This window comes from Monomorium pharaonis, chromosome 10, assembly GCF_013373865.1.
Source record: "Monomorium pharaonis isolate MP-MQ-018 chromosome 10, ASM1337386v2, whole genome shotgun sequence".
NCBI lineage: Eukaryota > Metazoa > Arthropoda > Insecta > Hymenoptera > Formicidae > Monomorium > Monomorium pharaonis.
The window spans coordinates 7,049,990-7,071,018 of record NC_050476.1 but is presented as its reverse complement, the minus strand read 5'-3'; the positions used below and the strand labels follow the sequence as shown (position 1 = coordinate 7,071,018).

General features: G+C 33.8%; 3 protein-coding genes and 1 long non-coding RNA gene across 5 annotated transcripts; 2 read left to right on the top strand and 2 right to left on the bottom strand.

Moving 5' to 3' along the window:
- Positions 1-1,125: 1,125 nt before the first annotated feature.
- LOC118647721 lies at positions 1,126-5,708 on the bottom strand. 2 transcript variants are annotated; one of them, XR_004964897.1, is made up of 4 exons: positions 3,755-5,708; positions 3,350-3,512; positions 3,109-3,279; positions 1,126-2,566 (listed from the first exon to the last, which is right to left on the bottom strand). It is a non-coding gene; the product is annotated as an uncharacterized LOC118647721 (long non-coding RNA). The 2 variants fall into 2 exon arrangements; XR_004964896.1 differs by having other exon boundaries at positions 3,350-5,708.
- A 227-nt stretch (positions 5,709-5,935) lies between these two features.
- LOC105828993 (GTPase HRas) lies at positions 5,936-9,795 on the top strand. Its single transcript, XM_012667600.3, has 5 exons — positions 5,936-6,084; positions 7,712-7,901; positions 8,066-8,209; positions 8,283-8,489; positions 8,694-9,795. Exons 2-5 carry the CDS (start codon positions 7,773-7,775, stop codon positions 8,778-8,780), a joined length of 567 nt encoding a protein of 188 aa, XP_012523054.1. The 5' UTR covers positions 5,936-6,084; positions 7,712-7,772; the 3' UTR covers positions 8,781-9,795.
- Positions 9,796-11,344: 1,549 nt separating this feature from the next.
- Positions 11,345-17,772, bottom strand: LOC105833936 (ras GTPase-activating protein 1). The gene is made up of 15 exons (XM_012676053.3): positions 17,489-17,772; positions 16,071-16,252; positions 15,740-15,921; positions 14,981-15,378; positions 14,674-14,819; positions 14,260-14,593; positions 13,730-14,073; positions 13,460-13,651; positions 13,179-13,328; positions 13,043-13,091; positions 12,751-12,969; positions 12,433-12,665; positions 12,089-12,230; positions 11,826-11,966; positions 11,345-11,725 (listed from the first exon to the last, which is right to left on the bottom strand). The coding sequence occupies exons 1-15, from the start codon at positions 17,534-17,536 to the stop codon at positions 11,648-11,650; spliced, it is 2,838 nt and encodes a 945-aa protein (XP_012531507.1). The 5' UTR covers positions 17,537-17,772; the 3' UTR covers positions 11,345-11,647.
- A 753-nt stretch (positions 17,773-18,525) lies between these two features.
- On the top strand, positions 18,526-20,566 carry LOC118647720 (serine hydrolase-like protein). Its single transcript, XM_036293156.1, has 2 exons — positions 18,526-19,313; positions 19,588-20,566. Exon 2 carries the CDS (start codon positions 19,637-19,639, stop codon positions 20,540-20,542), a length of 906 nt encoding a protein of 301 aa, XP_036149049.1. The 5' UTR covers positions 18,526-19,313; positions 19,588-19,636; the 3' UTR covers positions 20,543-20,566.
- Positions 20,567-21,029: the final 463 nt, after the last annotated feature.

Genomic DNA, 21,029 nt, shown 5'->3' with positions numbered 1-21,029 from the left:
CCTTCCCTCCCGTCCATACGTTTCGCGTAGAGACAGAGATCCGCGTGATTCGCGTTTTCCGGAAACATCTCTCGCTCCGCGTGGAATTAATGGCGGTAGCGTCGAGAGGGGGGAAAGGGGGGAGAACAAAAAAGCATCAAAATAATGCTATCGCATGCACCACCGACCGGTGGATCGGGACAGCGTAAACACCCCCGCGGGTACAATTCGCGATAACCCTCGGGGGAGTTGGGTCTTGATTTTCCCACGCGTCACTATATCATTAGCGCGTTATCGTCCGGCGAGTACGGAGAGAGAACGATTAATTAGCGGAGCTGGCTGCTCCGAACGTGCGGGTTTCGGCAACGGTCGTAGCCGAATGGTTATTAGATACACGTACGTGTAATACGATTCGCTCAATTATCGTAACGGCATCGTGGCCGAATTAAAAAGATAGTCTGGTACACGTATATCCGCGCTCGATATCCTCGCGGACAGGTGTAACAAGACCCCGCGTCCCGAAAAAACCCACGTGTGCATCGCCGGCGATTACTCATTCACTCGATAAATCATAATTTGCCCGTCGGCCCGCGAATACACCGCGATACACGGCGCGAATGACAGCCCGGGGTGTTTCCCGACCCTCGCGCCGCAGTTACGTAGAACCGGGAGAACAGCCGCTATATAATTTAAATGATTTAAAGCGAGCGATAACGATACGGCATCACACACCCAGCCGAATTGATTCAATGACGATGCTCGCGAGCATTGCTAATTGCGCGAAGAGCAACCGCGATCCCGAGAGGGAACGGAGACGAGAGAGCGAGGAGAGACTGTCCTCGTTATTTAGCCAAATCATCGTCGTGCTACACATTATGTGCGAATGATCACACGGTTGTGTCCACCGTATTAAATTTCGATGGCAGAATGACTCAATCAATACACGAAATAATAATTTTACTTCTCCCAAACTCTAAGTATAATCTTGTATTTTAATTCTCACTTAAAAATTCCATTATTTTGGGGGGTTATTAAAAAATTTGTAAAAACTTATTTGCAAGTTTTCAATTTGAAATATTTTGATTATTATTAAAATAAACTGTTAAATAAAGTTCTTTTATTTGGTAGTATTTTTAAAATTTTCTCTCTCTCTCTCTCTCTCTCTCTCTCTCTCTCTCTCTCTCTCTCTATGTTCATAAAAAAGTTAGAGACACTACCGTGTCATATTAAATTAATAAAAGTAAATTAAGCTTTTTTTAAAACTTGTACTAAAATCTACATATGTGACTAAAGAGAATTCATCACTAAAGTTTTAAAAAGTGTGAAATGTCTTGTATAAATATAAAAATTCTGTGTATATATCAACACGCTTAAAATTACTGAAACCGCAATATTATGAAATCATCGTCCATACTCTAAAATGAATTTATATATTACCGCAGATAGAAAGTCAGAAAAAATTGCGCGATACTCTTATCGGTTTTTATAGCATAGATAAGAGAAATTTGTACGAGCGTCGTCCCGCCGGAACGAAATTCGAGATGATATCACAGACAAAGTCAGTTCAGCTTGTTGCAGATAACGTCACGACTTTACAACGCGCCTAGAAAACGAGGGGCAATGTATTTCCCTGAAATAGGAACGAAAGAATCGACGGTGGCGATCTGATATGTGTGTCGCGATATATGATTCGCTTGTGCGCCAAGCTTCAGTTGGAGAAAGAAAGAGATTCCGAAAAACATCGCAGAACCAATAAAACGCAAGTTTATATAATCAGATGAATCTCGGGAAATGTTTTCGAACGAAACGCAATCTTTAACAAGTGCTTACATTACATCGGAAACTGATAAGTTCCAAAAAATTAAATAACAATAACGGACAATAAAAATAAACTGTAAATATTTTACGTTGCTCGAGCAATATTAATAAAACTTTTGTTGAATAAAGAATCAACAAGAAAAGAATAGAATTAAATTTATGCACGAAGAAAAAAGTAATTGATTCAACAAAATGTGTAGTTGCAGGCAAGATGTACTCAATACAATAATATTTGCTGTTAATGTAAGTACAATATTGACATTGCAATAGTACATATTATTATATTGAATACATCTGTAGTTGACAGTCCGCAACTACACATTTCATTGAATTAATTACTATTTTTCTGTATGCAATTTCAATTTAGACTTCAGTTTAAAGTTCGCATTATTCACAAATATTTTTAAACCAGCATTTCGAACAAGCTCCCAAAAAAGAAAATACAATTAATTGCATGATTATATGCTACAGTAAATAACATACAAAATTTCCGCGCAAGATCACAAATTATTATTACAACATTGTAAATTGTTAATAATCTATGTATGTAATTGAAAAGAACGCAATAATTTAAATTAATATCAATTATTATATGTACGTGATATATGCAATTAGTAATATATATCAATTTCTTTCGCATTCATTTTCTTTTGGCAACAATATAAAATAAAAATCACTGTATAATCTAATACATGCAATTAATCTTGTACAATAATTTATATTTTCACTCACCAAATACTGTGACTGCTATGCCACCGAGAGGCAGTTCCTGAAACAATTTTAATATTTTTCATATACATTTATTTACGTTAATATTAATAAAATAATTAAAAAGCTTTTTAATCTAGAAGACGAAAAAGTTTGCTTATTTTTTGAAATTTTTCAACGAGAATTGTTGCACATATTTTTCTACACTTTTATACATCTGTTCATATAAATCTACAATTTTTTGTATGGCTAAATGTTTATTAGTTTTTCTGTTACGTAAATTTAAAAATGTAAAGATATTTTTCAAGTTGGCTGGCATAATTCTATGAAACTACTGAAGCTATTGACATCATTTTGCATATAAAATACAAGTCTGTTTATCGCATTTATGATGTATGTTAATAAATGTTTAATACACAAATTGATTTTATTAAAAAATTGTTACATGTATTTTTAAAACTGCGCTTTTTAATAATTTACATTTATCCTAACTCATATAGTAAACAGACATGTGTCTTACAAATACACAAAAGTGAAAGTGATAGCTTAAGTTTTTTTCCATAGTTTTTGAAAAATAAATTATTTCAAGTACTTCATAGATACCATGGAGATTTAAAGATCCAGCTGTCTTTTTGCCTTTCAGACGGTAAACAGAAAGACTTGGTTTCCCTCTCTAAAAAAGTTGTTGACAGCAAGAATTATCCTCTGAAAGATACCATGTTTCGTTAGCCATTTTTTTTGGCAGCGGCACGCAAAAATCCAGTCTTCAAATTCCTGTGGAAAATAAATTTAAGTAATATAAAAATTAACCAATAAGCATACAAATATGAAAAAATTTACAAACATTTATTAACCATGCAAAAGCAGATATATAAAAGCAAGTTGAAACAGAAAGACTTGATTTCCCTCTCTAAAAAAGTTGACAGCAAGGATTATCCTCTGAAGGATACCATGTTTCGTTAGCCATTTTTTTGGCAGCGGCACGCAAAAATCCAGTCTTCAAATTCCTGTGGAAAATAAATTTAAGTAATATAAAAATTAACCAATAAGCATACGAATACAAAAATTTACAAACATTTATTAACCATGCAAAAGCAGATATATAAAAGCAAGTTGAAAATATATAAGCAACAATTTCTTTTAAAAAATTTCTAAAAATAGACTCATTCTTTTCGCGTTCTAAAATACCTCCTTAAGTGCACACATACACATATACGCACACACGCGCGAGCAGTCGAAGGAAAGGTACCTGATATTTTTCCAAAGAGCGTAGCTTTTATGACATTTCTGACGATCAACCAGCCGGCGGTGCATCTGATCATCGCAAATAGGCGCGAATAATTAACCAATGTGACCACTAAATGAATTTATTCACCGTTCGCGGCCGACGTGTGTGCGTTCCCACCATAATCGTCGTACGCGCCGCTTCGTTATACCGCCACAACACATTCCACACACGAGTGGAAAACTGCACGGATTGCGAAACATGCACCCCGCGAGACTCGCGACACGCACTTTGTGCTCCAGACGTGTCGCCCGCATACGCACACGACGAACATGATGAAATGATGAAAACGCGACGTTACACACGCGTATTTACCCCCGCAACCGAGCAAACTCAAAAAACCAAGATGGCAGTTTCACGACGCTAATCCAAGTCGTGACGTATACCTGCTTGTACGTATGTACACAGTACGTGCTCCATCTTGCGCAAATCGCACCATGTCGACTTCCGCCGTGCAAACCCACTGCGGGGCGACTTTCATGGTCGTTTATCCTCCGTCCCCTTCCTTCCACCGATTAATCCCTTCTCACTACAGCGCCTGTCGATTGCTCATTACGCTCTCACGCGTATCCTTAATTGAGGATAGAGAAATCATGATCGCGCGAATCCATCTCGATACTACCGATCGACATTAACTACTTGGACGCCTCGAAAGCGAGACGAAAAGCGACATCGGACGTGTCTTGAGCACATCGCATACAGTGTTTACCGTTATCTATATAAAATTACCTACGTAATCGTCCAGATGAAGAAACGAACGACGAGCGTACGCAGACGCGTCGTGCAAAAAAAACCCGCGATGCCCGTGATGACGAAGCCGACCGCGGTGTCCTCTGCACGCCCACGGTGGAGCAACTGAAAAATTCAAGAAGCCAACATGGCGGTTTCGCGCGACGCTATTCGCGCGATCTATGTCGTAATCTAGAAACGCGGGATCGCCAATCGATATCGACCGGAAATGACCGGAAATTCCCATCGTCGTGGAACTCTTTGCAAATTAACGCAAATGCGAAATATATACTTTCGCTATTCAGCCCCTCTCTAATATTATTGGCCGTCCGTCGTCCATACGATAAGTCTATTGATGAATTATTACGCACGCATGCACATATCCCCCTTAATTAAGGATAGCGAAACGACGATCGCCCCGGTGCATTCGACGGTAATTAACTGATCATTCGCGGGACGTGCGTTCGAGTACGCCAACACACTCGGGCACGGCAAATATAAATGATACGAGCATTATTATTGCGGCTCCCTCCCTCACTAAATGGAAGTATAATTAATGTGCGATTTTAGCGTACTGACACTTCCCTCGCGCACTTGCCCGAACGACACTTTAACGGACATAAAAAATGGCGGAAGGCATCGTAGTCAAGCAGATTCCCGATGTTTCGAAGTGAAATCGAAAAACTAACGCTCGACTGATCTCAATCAAACACACCGATTTATCGTAATAAAATGACTGAGCTCGTGGGCTCATTGCCGAATTATGTAACTTTATTTGAAATTAATACGTAAATTTTGATCCTCGACGCCACGGATATGTGAAAAGTGTTGCCGTACTCAGACTAATCGCAAAATAAAATAATGTCAATCGTGACCGATCGGTCTGTATGCTTACGTGGAACTCTTTTATGCGCAACAATCGTTCCTATTATTACCGAGAAAGGTAGAGATTAATTTCGACGGCGCGAGGGATCATATCGACGATGTTCACGGGCGGCGGCGGCGGCGGTTAGCGACAGTGGCGACGCTGGCGGCACACAGCCGCGGCTTCGTCTACCTTCGTGAGCCGTCGCGTCGCGATCTACGTGACCTACGGACGGGCACCGAGCGGCGCCGAGTCGGGCCGAATGTATAGGCGCAGCGCTAGGGTCGCCCAGTGATGATAATCGCGACACTCGCGCCATCTCTCGGTGCGACCGTCCGCCACGCGAGCCAATAATCGTGCGACACTCGCGCGATCTGTGAACGCGATCCGTTACCGGCGCGACCAACCCCGTCGTCCCCGTCATCGTAGACGGTCAACACCCTTTCCGACGACGCTCTCTCCGCGTCGATTCCTGGCCACCGTCGCGATCATCGTGGTACCCGTGCCCGTCGTCGTCGTTGTCATCGGGGAGTCCGGAGGGAGAGAGAGAGAGAGAGGGACATTGGCAACACTGACGATGCTCCTTTCCAGATGGTATCTTCGGTGACTAATCGCGACTAGCGTGCATACCACGAAGAGGAGGAGTGTTTTAAACGGCCCGTTTCATACGACGTGTGAAATGAACATTCTTTGAGTCGCGGTAAGTGACAGGTTGATACGATTGTACTTTCTCTCTTTCTCGTTCTCTCGCCCTCTCCCTTTCCGTCGCGGTGCGCTTGTGTATGCATGTGTGTGCCCTGGCGTCGTGTCGTACCTCTCGCGATTGTTTACCGCGAGGGGCAACGCCGACTTCCATCGCCGATCACCCTCTCTCGACCCGAGGATACCCTCGTCAAGTAACACCTTCTCGGCCGACGATCCGTCCGGGGCCGTCGCGCGATCGATTCCGCGTATCCGCGTGTCCGCACGCATTCCTCGTCTCGGCCACGCGATCGTTAGGGCGGCTCGCCGCTTATTTATATCGCTTCCTCCTTTTTTTTTCTCTCCTCTCCGCCGTCCGAAACCCGTCCAGGAGACGGAACTCCTACTAAAAAATGATCTACGAGTAAAGTGAACGTCATACGCGCGCCCGATACCGTTAAGCACATGCAGTAATTGCGAGTGACTAATATCCAGCGATTATATGATTGCGTTGAGCAGGAGACGGCACTAGGCTATCGCTTAATAAGCTAAACAGCTTGAAGACTATTACTGCTGAATGCTCTTCTCTCTCTCATTAAGTCCTGTTGGCTTGTATGTTTCACAATGTGTGTCCCTTGTTAAATGTGCCTTAGTATGTGGTAAACACTGGCATTTTCTAGCAAACAAAAGAAAATTCGACAAAAACACTCGTGTGATGATTGCAGAGTTCTTTTGTCAAAGACGAATAATTATTAATTAGAATTTTCAAACTTTTGCTATCTATTGTAATCCACTTGAAAAGATGTGCTTTGAAGATTCAGTAAATTTAATTCATGCTGCTTTTTTTAGTTTTTTTCGTCTAGTCGATAAAGATAAATAATAGAAAATAAAAGACTTATATAAGATCTAGCCAAGAACATTTTAATGGATTATATCATCTATTAAATCTGTTTTTATTTTTACAATTTGTTGCTGTCTTTCAATTAAATTTTATATTCCTTGCTTAAACTATACTGTGCAGACAAGTTTATTCTTCGTTTATTTTAAAGGATCTAAAATTTATTATATATTTATTGAATAAACTGATAAATATTAAACAGTTTGAACTGTGTGAAGAGTACAGACTTGTTCATAACATGTTCTGTACCATTTGCCTTTCACTCTGATATATTTGAATATAATTATAAATAATTTCTAATTATAAAATAATTTTTAATTTTATTGCAAAAATATATCATTTTAATGATTAATCTAATATTAATATAGGCCTTTTTATAATAATATTTTTTGTAGTTTTTAATCATAAATACATTTTATTTGACAAATATAGTAAACAAAAAATACTGTTGGTTCACATAGATCAACATGAAAAATTGGAGTCATCTAAAATTGGCATGACACAAAACATGTTAGTAACAAGTTAAAAAAATTAATTATTTATATTCTTCATTTTTTAAAAATAAAGCACACTTCTGATAAATGTTATTGTAATCTTATCTCTCTGATAAGATTTCTACAAAAATATTAATTTCTTTGATAAGATTTCTTAGTAACCAATTTCCTATAAAAATCTTTAAAAAAAAAATTACTGATATGAAAAAATTTATATCATAATTATATCATAGTCTTGTATTTATCATTGACAGACAATTCAAAAAGTGATCATAGAGATATAATACGAGCTATAACTTGTATTAAGAAACCACCATGACGGAATACAAGCTCGTGGTAGTTGGAGCTGGAGGTGTTGGAAAATCAGCGCTCACCATCCAGCTGATACAGAATCATTTTGTCGACGAATATGACCCTACCATCGAAGACTCATATCGAAAACAAGTAAGCATTAATGAGTTTCAAGTCTCCTAATAATTTTTGAATTATTTCACATTGAATTATTGTTAGATCCAATCGATAATTATATATTTTAATAATGCAGAAATATAGAAAATTAAAAATTGTCAGACTTGTTTTTTTATTTCATTAACTCTCATGTTAAATAGGTGGTGATCGATGGTGAAACGTGCCTTCTAGATATATTAGACACAGCTGGACAAGAGGAATATAGTGCAATGAGAGATCAGTATATGAGAACAGGAGAAGGATTCTTGTTAGTGTTTGCCGTGAACTCGGCTAAAAGTTTTGAGGTGCGCACATTAGATAAACAATTTGTTTCAGTTACAGTTTTGAAGTGACTGTATTCCATGTTCAATGCTACAGGATATTGGAACGTATAGGGAACAAATAAAACGAGTAAAAGATGCGGAAGAAGTACCAATGGTGTTAGTGGGAAATAAGTGTGATCTTCAGCAGGCTTGGGCAGTAAACATGACTCAAGCAAGAGAGGTTGCGCGACAGTACGGAGTGCCATTTGTAGAAACTTCTGCGAAAACGAGAATGGGTGTAGATGATGCATTTTATACCTTGGTAAGCAGACACTCTTACTTTTTCTGTAGTTTTCAAATATTATAAATTTCAACTAGTGTCATAATATTCGGTAATAGCTCTCATATACGCTTTTCTTATGCAATATCAAGCTTTCACAATTATGTTTAAAATAGTTTCGCAAAAATTATTTATTTTTATTTTCTATTTTTCAAATATTTGATAAAATTTCGTCACGCATTTCAGGTTAGAGAAATACGGAAAGATAAAGAACGTACAGGTAAACCACCTGGCAGTAGTGGGCACAAGAAACGTCGATGCTGTATTTTATAAATTTTGAATAACACCAATATACTTTTACTCGACTACTACAACGCTAAAATAGGATATGAAAAGCCTTACATTATGTTCACAGTGCACAAACATTTACAGCTTATTCTATAGAATATTGTAATGAATTGCAAGCACAATTTTTTCTATACATTTCCATATTGAGAGAGAACAAATTACCTAATAGTACGTTTTTACTAATGGGCTTATGTTGCATATGAGAAATGTTTACTTGGCAGCTTGCCATGCAATTCCATTACTGAAGCGTCTAACCCTTGATTGAATGAAAGAATGATACTTTTAATTGCATATAGTTAATGTTGGCATAAAAAGACATTGAATTTTATATATATACATGCTTTTATAATTGCCAAATTATAATTAATTTGCAAATGTTACATACTAAAATTTTACACTAATTTGCATTAACAAGTGTTAGATTCCGTCGTCTCTACAATGCAAAAAAGTTTATTACAAAATAAAATAGATAACAGAATATGTAACATGTATATAGTGTTTATTTTTTATTTTATGGATATTTAGTTGATGTATATAATCAAACGTGTTGCACTAATGGGTTTTAATCAAACAGCATATATATTATAATAGCAAAATAAAGTCTAATCAACGTACGAATTATTTTATAACTTGAATTAAGTTTTGTATTATTGCCATTTTGTACATCAAATACTTGCCAACTAAAACTATCATTCTAAAAAAAAACTGAATCACAGAAACGATATCACAAACTTAATTCATTATGTGCTGTGATTAGATATTCTTAAGTGCATCAAGTTAGTTAAGTGTACTGTGATTAAGTCTGCAGTTTTTAAATAGGATTTTATTTGATAATTATATATAGGGTTTGTAAGAGGGAGAGGGGAAGTGTACGACGTAACTGTATTTTCTAGTTAAGCAATTCATTTTTTGTACAACTTGGAGACAGACATAAATTAGATAACGAGTATTGTAACTATACTAAAATAAACTTGCATGCCAACTCTAAATTTGGATAGGAGAACATCGCTTTCCTGTATTAACTTTTTATGCTACTAACAGATTATTAACCAAAGGCTTAATATTTAACTATAAATTTGTTATATAGGAATAGTGAATTTATTACAAGAAAGCTATATTTCTGCTAATATATGTTTATAAATTTATCTCTCTACAGTTTATATAAGAATTTATGAAGTATACATAGAACTATTATCTCTTCTCTCCTAAATTTTAAGAAGAAGCATAAGTTAGATACTGTTATTAAGCATATAAAGAATTTAAAATAGCAACAATCTTAGATTTCTATTTTACTGCTAATTTACTAATTCACTATAATATAGCATATGTTCACACAAATATAATAGAATAAATGTATATATTCACGTGTGTATATATTCATTCTATTATACTTTTATACTTATTATACATATATAATAAATCATGATTTATTATGATATATACTCATAGTTTAGAGTAAAATTATTATGAACGACGAACATAACACAGTACTCAAGTTAATTGAGTATTTTTTTCTGACAATAAAATAATTTCGATACAATGAATTTATTCTTCAATCAATATACAACGTAAAATATATATTGACGACTATAGATTCTATAATATGTTCGAGGAGCAATCAAGGGTTAAATCCTTCATTAAACAATGCAAACGATATAACTTCTGTAATCTTGAATGCGCGTACATGTAGTATTTTCTAATATTAATGTTTTCAGCTAAAGTAAAAATGCATATGTGTGTGTATGTGTGTATATATATATATATATATATATATATATATATATATATATATATATATATACACACACATACACACATGTATGTATGTATGTATGTGTATATATATATATATATATATATATATATATATATATATATATATACATACATACATACATACATACATACATACATACATACATACATACATACATACACATACCATGCACACAAGATAGATATCATTTTTTTACATAATTCAATTTCATAATAAAAACTTTATATAAAACCTGTTTGTTATATGCATTCTCTTGTCGAATGCTTGCCTATGAGATCGTTATAGCTCATCCATATGCTATTTACTTTTTTAATAATTATAAAAGTCTTCATATTCGTTAATTTCTTTTAACAATTCACCATCAATACAAATCTTTAGATAGAAATAAATTATTCATATACATAATTCAACAATATTCATGTTTCAGCTATCACAATTCGAAATTGATCAAAAAATTTACGTAAAAAATTATATGTCAATTTTGTCTATATTTGTTCAAGTTCTTCAAATGTATTAAGGTACATATAATAAACTTGTATTTAATATATTTCATCTTATCCAATATATATGATATCAAAATGTCACAGTTATATCTGTTTTTGAAATATATCAATATAAGTAATATACAGCTTATATTTTTTATTGACCTTAATTGCATATCATTTGATTGCAAATACTGTAGAATAGTACTCGAGACTTGATTTTATTTGATTTGATAATGCTCCAATACTTTTGGGGCAATGGGCTTAGAATTACTAAAAACATCGAAATATTTCAATTAAAGTTGCATTTATTTTCGAGCACCTAAGTAAATATAAAATTATTATACGCCTATATGTAATTCTGTATGTATCTATATCACTGTCATGTTTACTGTCGCTATAATATAAACTAACTTCTAATTACATATGAAATAGTAAATGTAGGCTTGAGTGTATACAGTAATATATATGGCACGTCAGTCTGTACGTTTAATTACTTAATCGTAATTATTAAATACTATTATATGTTATCCGTCATTGAATTTTATAAATTTTATTGTGTTTGGCATTGTTCATGGCTGATGGCTCTAGCACTACCGTATCATTTCCATATACTTCTGCTTATGTTTGCTTAACATTTCAGTCACCGTTACCAGCTGTTTAATTGTTGGCTGTAAGCAACAAATGTAATTTTTTTATGCATAAGCATCCTATTAACTTTGTAACTGTAGATAGATAGAGAGAGAGAGAAAGAGAGAATGAGAGACATACCTGTGTCTTCGACAGAACTTGGAGTTCTTTCAAATGTGAAACACAGATATGATGCAAAGTCGCTAAGTCTCTTGCAGTGTCCGACACGGTTTTAGTTCTTGGGTCTGTAGCTTCTGATGGGTCTGGTTTCTCAGCAACATTCTGTGTATTTAATTATATAAATTAAATACAATCGTACATCTATTTCTAATTTATATTAAATAATATAATATCAAACAAATGTGATACAGAATTAAAATAAATATATAAATTAATTAACTTACAGACAGTTGGTCAAGGAACACCACCATTCGTTCTTTATTTTTTAGTATGAATGGGTTTACGACTTCCATATATGGTTCTTTTCCACCAAATTCGACTAAATTAGCCAGATTTTGCAGACATTTTGCCACCATGACTAATGATCTATGAATAATTTAAACAATTAGTGTGACAAATCTAAGATATTCAAAACGATATGTTATACAAATTCACATTTGTAATTTTAATTCACGTAATAAATATTTAAAAAAAATTAAATTACAGACAGCTGATCACAAGAAACATTACTATTCATTCTTTATTTTTGAATATGACTGGATATTACATTTTAATTATATTGTCATACCTCGCAGCAGATGGAGGTGGTGGTTCTGCTATTAGATTAAACGATCTAGGATTTAATATGGCAGGGCAGAGAAGGCGTAGAAATATAAATCCGCTGACAACTCGAGTTCTGACTAATCTTTCGTGTGGCCATTTAGCAACAACTGCTCGCTGCAAGCATCCACAGATGTATCTGAGAGTTCTCGGACAAGCGTCAGGACTCGTGAAGATACTTAATGTAACTTCGTCTAATATCTGAAACGAGAAAATATTACGCAATATTTTTTACTAACTTTGCTAATTGCATTAATTAACATGTAATACGAAAGAAATTGTATACTTGTAATAAAAATTCTGCATTATTGCACGCGTCTTCTGGGGAATCCATTTTCGTTGGATTCAACTCGCAGCTCTGTTTACTTTCAATGAGTTTCACGATCGTGTCACGCAAAGCGGCCTTTAAAAACGAAGTACAAACAGATTTCATATACAAATCCATTAAAGTTGTAGTAAGACTGGCAGCTCTAAACAGAGTTGGTGTTTCATCTTCTTTCTCAACCTAATTAAAATACATTTATATTATATTATACTTTTTTTTATATTAGCTGCTTGTATACTAAATTATAACTCACTTCAGCCTGATTCAATGATCGCAGAAGTTCCGCCTCTTTTCTTTCATACCTTTAAAATTAATATAAAATATAATCAAATTAACCATATTTTACATTTGTAATTGCCTGATATTGTACATATAATAATTATTTGTACCTGAAGATTCTTAAGAGACTATTTGCCAAGGGTACTCTATCTAAGTGGCATACATCCGCTAACGCCTTAACAACATGCAATTCTGGATCTAACAGTAATTGCTGAAGAGGACTATACTCCTCAGGAGGCATTGCTAAATCGTGTCTGTATCTGTAACACGGAAATATTTTTATTAATATATGTAGGAAGACTTTTATGAGAAATATAATAATTATAATTAAAATGTTTTTATATATTCTTTATTGTAATATCTCATATTAGCAAATAATCTTGATCTTTACCGTATGCGTAAACGCAATGCGCCCCATTCCCCGATTGGTGTCACTCCTGATAATGGATACCATTCATCCATTTCTTCTCCATTAGTCAAACTTGCCAATTCAACCGTTAAATCTGCAACTTCCGTGTCCTTGCTGCGCTTGCCTTTATTATACAGAGTGAGTGAAAAAGACATAACATCTGGCGGTACATCCCTGCCAAGCAAATTAATAAAACATAATAGGAAGATTTGTATATCTAGGGACTAGTTCGCATAAGATTCACATACGTACTCTAGAATGAATTCTTCATCCCAGAGCGGATGTAATCCCGTTTTAACTTTTGTGCGAGCGACTTTAACGTTATTTAAAGCCACTATAATAAAGGGATTCGGAACTAGCTTGTATGGAAGTCTATGTGCGTCTAAGATATGCAGATGCAATGAACGTAATTCACGGAGACGGGCGACTTTCGGAGCACGAGTGAGTTGTGATACACATAATGGTTTCAAGGCATTAATCCAGTCTAATGCGTTCTCGGAATTCGGAGCAGCCAGATAAGTTATAGTGGCCAGACACGGTAAAGCACGTTCAACTAATTGGAAACAATGAGGCCTATCAAACACACTTTCGTGGACCTAAAAAGACACTTTGGTAACTCATTCCACGCTTCCTCTAAGATATTGTTTTATTCATTTGCTAATAAGACATGGTAACTCATGCGTATTATTGCAATTATTTCTATATTGTTAAATTTTTCAAAAGACCTTAGGGATTAATATTAACATACGATATATCGTTCGATGTCTCAGTAAATTTCTCACCTGATATAAGTAAGCACAACTTAAGTCAATGAGACCTTTTGGTTTGGTTCTTTTGGGATTATCGTATAGATAGAGATGCGTGTCGGTAGCATCCACCAACAAGACAAAATATAAAGCTTTCCATTTTTTATTTTTCTCCGATTTCTTTTCCAAATATCCTTGCATTTTAATCCCTTTATTTTTTTTCGCTCCTGACTGTTCCCGACATTCCCTCAAAGTCGCATATATTTTTTCTGCATGTTGAACCTCTCTATTTACTCTAACGCTACCATCAGGTTCGGTTACCATCGCTTGGACCAAAGTATGTCCCTCCACAATTTGTTCTTTTCGATATCTATAATATAATAATATAAGGTAAAATAAACATATCAAAATTATTTTTTTGTGAAAAATTAAAATTTATCAAATATATACCTGTTAATTACAGCATCAAGGCATTCGAACGTTCTACCACCCATAAGATAACGCACCCCTTTCTTCTCAATTCTGAATCTCTGTATTTGGTTATTTATATGAAAAAAAAGTGAGTAATCTCCAGGACTATTATCCGATGGTCTGACCTATGAAGCAAAAATATACAAACATCTTGAAATTAGAAAAAATCTAAGAGAATAAAATAAATGTTAAATAAATTAATAGAAAAAAGAAAAATTTAAATAAAAATAAAGATGTATAACGAAATAGTATTATTTACAATATGAAAAAATTATCATTTTCTTACTAGGAAACTTCCAGGTCCTGCTTTTACCAGCATATCCACTGCTTCACTTTTGGTGACATTAGGATGAAACCAGGAAAATACAGTGTTAGGATCTATAGAATCATCAAGATCTTCTACTAATTCTCGAAATATTAAACCCTGTTCGCCAGTTCTGTGGGCAGTAACCCACAGCCATCCATCCCCCATATCATTGTGCACAAAAAATATATCTCCTTTTTGAAAACTTAGCTCATCGGTATCTGGCATTTTCGTATATGGCAGTATCGCGACAATTCGTTTCTTATCGTTTACTGGCTCCGGAGGTGGTGTTGGATGTATAAGTCTTTCTCTCTTCAAGAGATCCGAGCAATGAGTATAATATGCAACCAGATCTGAGAGACTATTAAATTGACGACCGCCTACAACAATCGTTTCAAATTCAGTGTTACATATTTAACAAAATTTTTTTACAAAGTAATGTAAAGTTTTATATGTATCACTTAATTTTTGTGTATCGCATATCTTTGGCAAATATGTCGATATTAAAAAGTCATCTCAAAATTTAACTAGCATTATTTTCAAAATAATTTATATACATATACATATAATTTATATACATTTATATTAAATCTTTTTCAAGTAATGTTAAATTAAAATATCTCTCAATAGTATATGACAATATTATATATTTGAGATTATAAAGATATTATATAAGTATAACAGGCATTCCTTAATTTAGGAATGCCTGTTATACTTATATAATATCATTTCAATCCCTACCAATGTAATAATCTCCACAGACAGCTGTAATTCGAAAATGATTTATTCCAGTTCTTCCCAAGTAAGACAAAACATAGCTTCCAGGTTTCCTGTCGCTTTCGCGAACCAGATAACTTCCCATTTTACTCGCATCCCACAGTCTTTCCTCTGCTGTAAATCTATCTAATCGACCATGATACCACCTGCAAAAGGTCATCTATTTTTAGTTTTAATTTTCTAGTCAAACAGTGGCTCTTATGTGCACTTGCACTTTTACATTCAATCTTATCTTAGAAGTGATAAACGTTTGTTCAGAATTAAATTATATTATAGAATTATATTAAAATCTCACTGATTTTCTGGCGGCGCCGTTAACAGAGTAGCATTTGCGCCATCAGGTTCTTCCGCGTCTTGAATATCATCTGGCAGATTTTCGAGAAAAGGATCAAATTCATTTTCCACATTCAACGATTCGTTGTGACCACCATCCTCACTTCCTGTACTAGGAGATCCACCTTTGCTGCTATGCTCTAGCTAAAAGATAATAAGATAAACTTTCTGTTTATCTAGTATTTAATTCTTTTTGCTTATTAAAGGCTAATAAAATGTAAATATACATACTTTTCAATTTTTAATAATTTATTAAAATGTATTAATAATTTGTAAATTTTTATCAAAAGTATTCCTTTTTGCCCTATAGATTTTTAATCGCTTAAGTCTGAAAAACTTTATTGATCAATTATTAAAAAAATTCTCCTCTAGGGGGAGTTTATTTTAAAATATTGAAACCTATCATATCTCTAACTTTTTTCTCTATAACTTTTGTTTTACGAGATAAAATAATACATCAGAAATTTATAAAGATTTTGAAAATATTATTCATTCACAATAATTTGCACGTAATTAAAAAGTCATTTTTTAAATTTACAAAAAACAAAATCTGAGAATAAAAAATTATTAATACTTTTATTCTTTTGCAATCCATAAACCAAATCAATACATTAAATCACTTTTATAAATAATATTACAAAATTTTAGTAATCTAACACATTCAAACTTTTTGAAAAATTATATTGTTTGTGTTATGTCATTGTACAAATATAGAGTTTAAAATATATATATTTTATAAAATAAAATATATATGTACATATATGTATGAAACAAAACAAGATTTATTTTAAAAGAATAGATTCCTCCAGATGCAATCTTGCCATTAGTATAGTTGAAAAGACCTTCAATTTTAAAACTAAATTTTAAAATTACAAACTATTTTGATATACTGTGTAAAATAAAAGTTAAAATAAAAATAAAAAATGTTTATAATCGCGTTCGACCACTCTCCGTAGCGGTGATGAATTGACTCGTTTCGATATCATTATCCATCAAAAATGCTGAAACAAGTATCATATCATTGCATCTATGTATCATATCCAAATATTCAAAACAGGAAATCGAAATAAGTAATCTGGAACAAAAGTGTAGCATATGCATCAAGCTGTTTTCGCTTAAATGTGGCGTGTGTGCCTAATCAAGGAGTCGAAAGCCTCGTCAGGAGATAATGGTGAACACGGGAGATAAAAAAGCCCGGTGTGTCCCTGCCGCTGTATTGTCACGAGAACGACAGGGGAATCAAAATATTGAATGAGGGGCGGAGAGAAAATCGGAGTCGCGTCTCTCACCGTTCGTAATTCCGCATGTACATCGGGAAAGAGAAGACGTCGAACGCGAGTAAACGTTCTCCGCTTCTCGTAATCGCAATCCAATACGTACCTTCGCACTGTTGGATACGCTGGGCCCGCCGCGTACGAACTCCGCCATCCCGTCGGCACGCACGCACGCACACACGCACAACTCACGCGTGCACGCGACTACGAAGCACTCGGGCACCGATCAGTCAAACGGCATGCGTCGTACTCACTGCGATGTTCTTTCGCGTCGCGATCGTATTTACAAATACGATCACAAAGACAAGACTCGTATCAGTATAAAAGGTATTGACGTTTCCCAGCAGCCATTTTACCGTTTTACTATCCGCACGCGCCGACCGCGACGCACGCGCGAACAAGAACTGTCGTCTGGAGTTAAGTGAAAAAAAAATTGATGTCGATAATGCAGCGAGAGATACTCGCGAAGCGGCTCTCTAATGAACTCTCAACGACGACTCAGAAGAATCGATAAGGCCGAAAGTAATGTTATTAACGAAGTAAAGCTGGCAATCAATTTAGTTGCGAAAAAATGGAGTAAATAACCGCGAATTTTTAACTTTTAATTTAAACAGGTTGTTATTTGAAACAAATCTGTGAATATTCTTATAAATTCAAATTTTGACCTTACGAACGAAAATAATCTTATTTTGCTTCAGTTTTAGACAAATATAAACTTTTTGAACTATAATAAATATTAGATTCAAAGTAACATAATTCGTATACGAATATTTATTAATTTTATTAGCATACATAAAAAAAATTGGATTTAATTCGCAATGCTACATCTTCATCAAACTTGCAAATATAATCAAGTACGTATTATTTTTTATACGATTTTAATATAATTATAAAAATCAAGAGCAAACAAAAAATTAAATAATTTTTAAACCAATAAGAGAATACTTAAATTTTGCACATATTTAAATGTAATAATTAATAGAACGATTTATAAATTTTTTAAATTTTTGATAATGTTTTGTTGTAATTGTGACCTTGTTTTGTTTAAAAATAAATCTTTGTTTTTTTGTATCTTATTTTTTAATATATATTATAATTTATTTGAATATGTTCGGTTTTTTCTTTTTTATATTTATGTATTTCTGACCAATTTCAATGAATATTTATCATTTCTAATATGATTATTCATTGCCATTGCATATTATAATATTTGTGTCATTATCGTTACCTAGCATCATGAATTATTGATTTGCCTGGGCTGCTATTCCGTACACGATTACACGATAGTTATCGGTTCGATAAGTTGCGCGTGTATTTTGATATATAAAAATATATGTGCGCAACGACAATTATCGAACCGACAGTTATCGAACTATCGATAATAGTGTACGAAATAGCGGCTCTGGAAATGAGAAACATCACAGCAAAATACAAGTAGAATAATTTTAACAATTATAAAATATGAATAGAATAATTTCATAATAAATTTTAACAATTTACATTGCTAAATTGACTTATGCATTAGACTAACAAATAGTTTCCTTTTTAATGTCAAAGATTCAAATCGTAGCATATATTTATGTTAAGACTTTTTCTCCTGAACTAAAAAAAGATAATCCCACAGTCACAATGACCGTGGAAGAAGTAATAAATAACCAGCGTAAACAAGTCGTAAAAGAAACAATAACTTTAAACAATATGTGAAAGAACTTTAAACAATATATGTATACATTTATGATTTTATGAGATTCTTTGAATTAATTTTCTTTTCCTGCAATCTTTTATTTTGGTTCTAGTGCTAGCGCCTCAGTAGTAGCGTTTGATCTGCAGAGAGAAGAAGAGTTCTTCATCAATTTTTGTCAGTCTGCATTAGATTGCTGTTACTGCGACGTAAATTTCATAAAATAATCCAAGTTACGTCCACACAAGAGGTAAGCTATATAATATCTATATTATCTATAATATCTATATTATAATATCTATATATTATCTATATTATCTTTCTTGTAATTCTTCTATGTATCTCTTGTTTAATTAAATTAAATTTATGAATTAAAAAATGAAATTATGCTGAATGTAACAAAATAAAGCTGAAAATAAGTTTATAATAAATAGATTTGTAATATTAATTGTACGATTAATACTGATATCTTAAAAACTCGTTTGAAAGTATGCTGTGTAAACTTTTAAAAACTATTGTTTTAGTGAATAAACTTTCTGTACGTTGTTCTCGAGACGTATATTATAAGAAAAAATGGCAGTAGAATTTGCGGAGATAAAATTGTCTGTACCCTGGGGTCACGTTGCCGCTAGAACTTATGGTTCTTCCACGGGACAGCCAATCTTAGTATTGCACGGAATTGAAGATAACGCTGGAGCGTTTACCAGATTGATGAAATATTTACCAAAAAAATCATTTTATTACGTATGCGTAGATTTACCTGGTCATGGCTGGTCATCATCCTTTCCATCTTGGATGATGATAGACTGGATGGATTATGTACACTCATTATATTTCATCTTAGACGCACTGCAATGGAAAACATGTACTGTTCTAGGACACAGTTTAGGGGGGCAGACAGCTTTAATGTTCAGTATTTTCCAACCAGACAGATTTGAGAAGATAATTACTATTGAAGCATTACTAATGATGCCTCTGTTTGTGAAAGATCTAGTAACATATTTTCAGATTGCATCTGCACTCTCAGTAAAAGATTATCGTGAAAAATTTAATAAAAAACCATCACTTTTTACTAAAGAAGAGATATTACACTCTCTTATGTCTAAAAGGTACACACCTTTGAATTATGAAGCTGCTGATGCGATATTTGAACGTTCAGTTACGGAAGAAAATGGAAAGTATATACATAATAGAGATGTACGATTAAAAAACAATCCTTTTTCTTGGATGTTAATGAATGAGTGTATAAAATTAAATGAAAGGCTTCCAATGATACCAATATACGTTCTTGTCGCATCTCATGGTGCTTTTGCTCCATTTAAAGAAGAATGTGAATTAATATTGGACATAATGAAAGCTAAAACCATGTTGGAGGTAATTTATGTAGACGGAAATCATGACGTTCACAATAATGATCCTGAAAAAGTCGCGCCATTTATATGTAAAATATTGAATAGCAGCAACTCCAGCAAACTATAGATAAACGTGTGTGTGTGTGTGTGTGTGTGTGTGTGTGTGTGTGTGTGTGTGTGTGTGTGTGTGTGTGTGTGTGTGTGTGTGTGTGTGTGTGTGTGTGTGTGTGTGTGTGTGTGTGTGTGTGTGTGTGTGTGTGTGTGTGTGTGTGTGTGTGTGTGTGTGTGTGTGTGTGTGTGTGTGTGTAAACACGTATATGTACGTTTTGTTCATTTAAGTTAAGTTTTCAATGAAAAAAAATATGGCTATATAGATAAGTCTTCAGAAGCTTTGGTTGATTATATAATTATATACTATAAATATATATTATAAAAAATATATACAAATAATCTGACATTTTAAATGTAATAAATATTATTTATATTTGTATTTTTTACATTCACTTTGCAATATTTTACAGTACTAGTATTTATTCCAATTTGGCAGAGAAAGCTTTCTTTTATGATAAATTTATTTACATTTATGCGGGTATGATTTTGAGGTACTTAATTTT

Coding starts and splice junctions, on each gene's coding strand:
- LOC105833936 (XM_012676053.3), bottom strand. CDS start 17,536: ATGGCGGAGTTCGTACGCGGCGGGCCCAGCGTATCCAACAGTGCGAAG. Junction 14,594..14,673: donor CTTGATGCTGTAATTAACAG/GTATATATTTGA, acceptor ATTATATTATAG/ATATCGAAAAGAACAAATTG. Junction 12,231..12,432: donor CCACCTCCATCTGCTGCGAG/GTATGACAATAT, acceptor AATTATTCATAG/ATCATTAGTCATGGTGGCAA.
- LOC105828993 (XM_012667600.3), top strand. CDS start 7,773: ATGACGGAATACAAGCTCGTGGTAGTTGGAGCTGGAGGTGTTGGAAAA. Junction 7,902..8,065: donor AAGACTCATATCGAAAACAA/GTAAGCATTAAT, acceptor CATGTTAAATAG/GTGGTGATCGATGGTGAAAC. Junction 8,210..8,282: donor ACTCGGCTAAAAGTTTTGAG/GTGCGCACATTA, acceptor TCAATGCTACAG/GATATTGGAACGTATAGGGA.
- LOC118647720 (XM_036293156.1), top strand. CDS start 19,637: ATGGCAGTAGAATTTGCGGAGATAAAATTGTCTGTACCCTGGGGTCAC.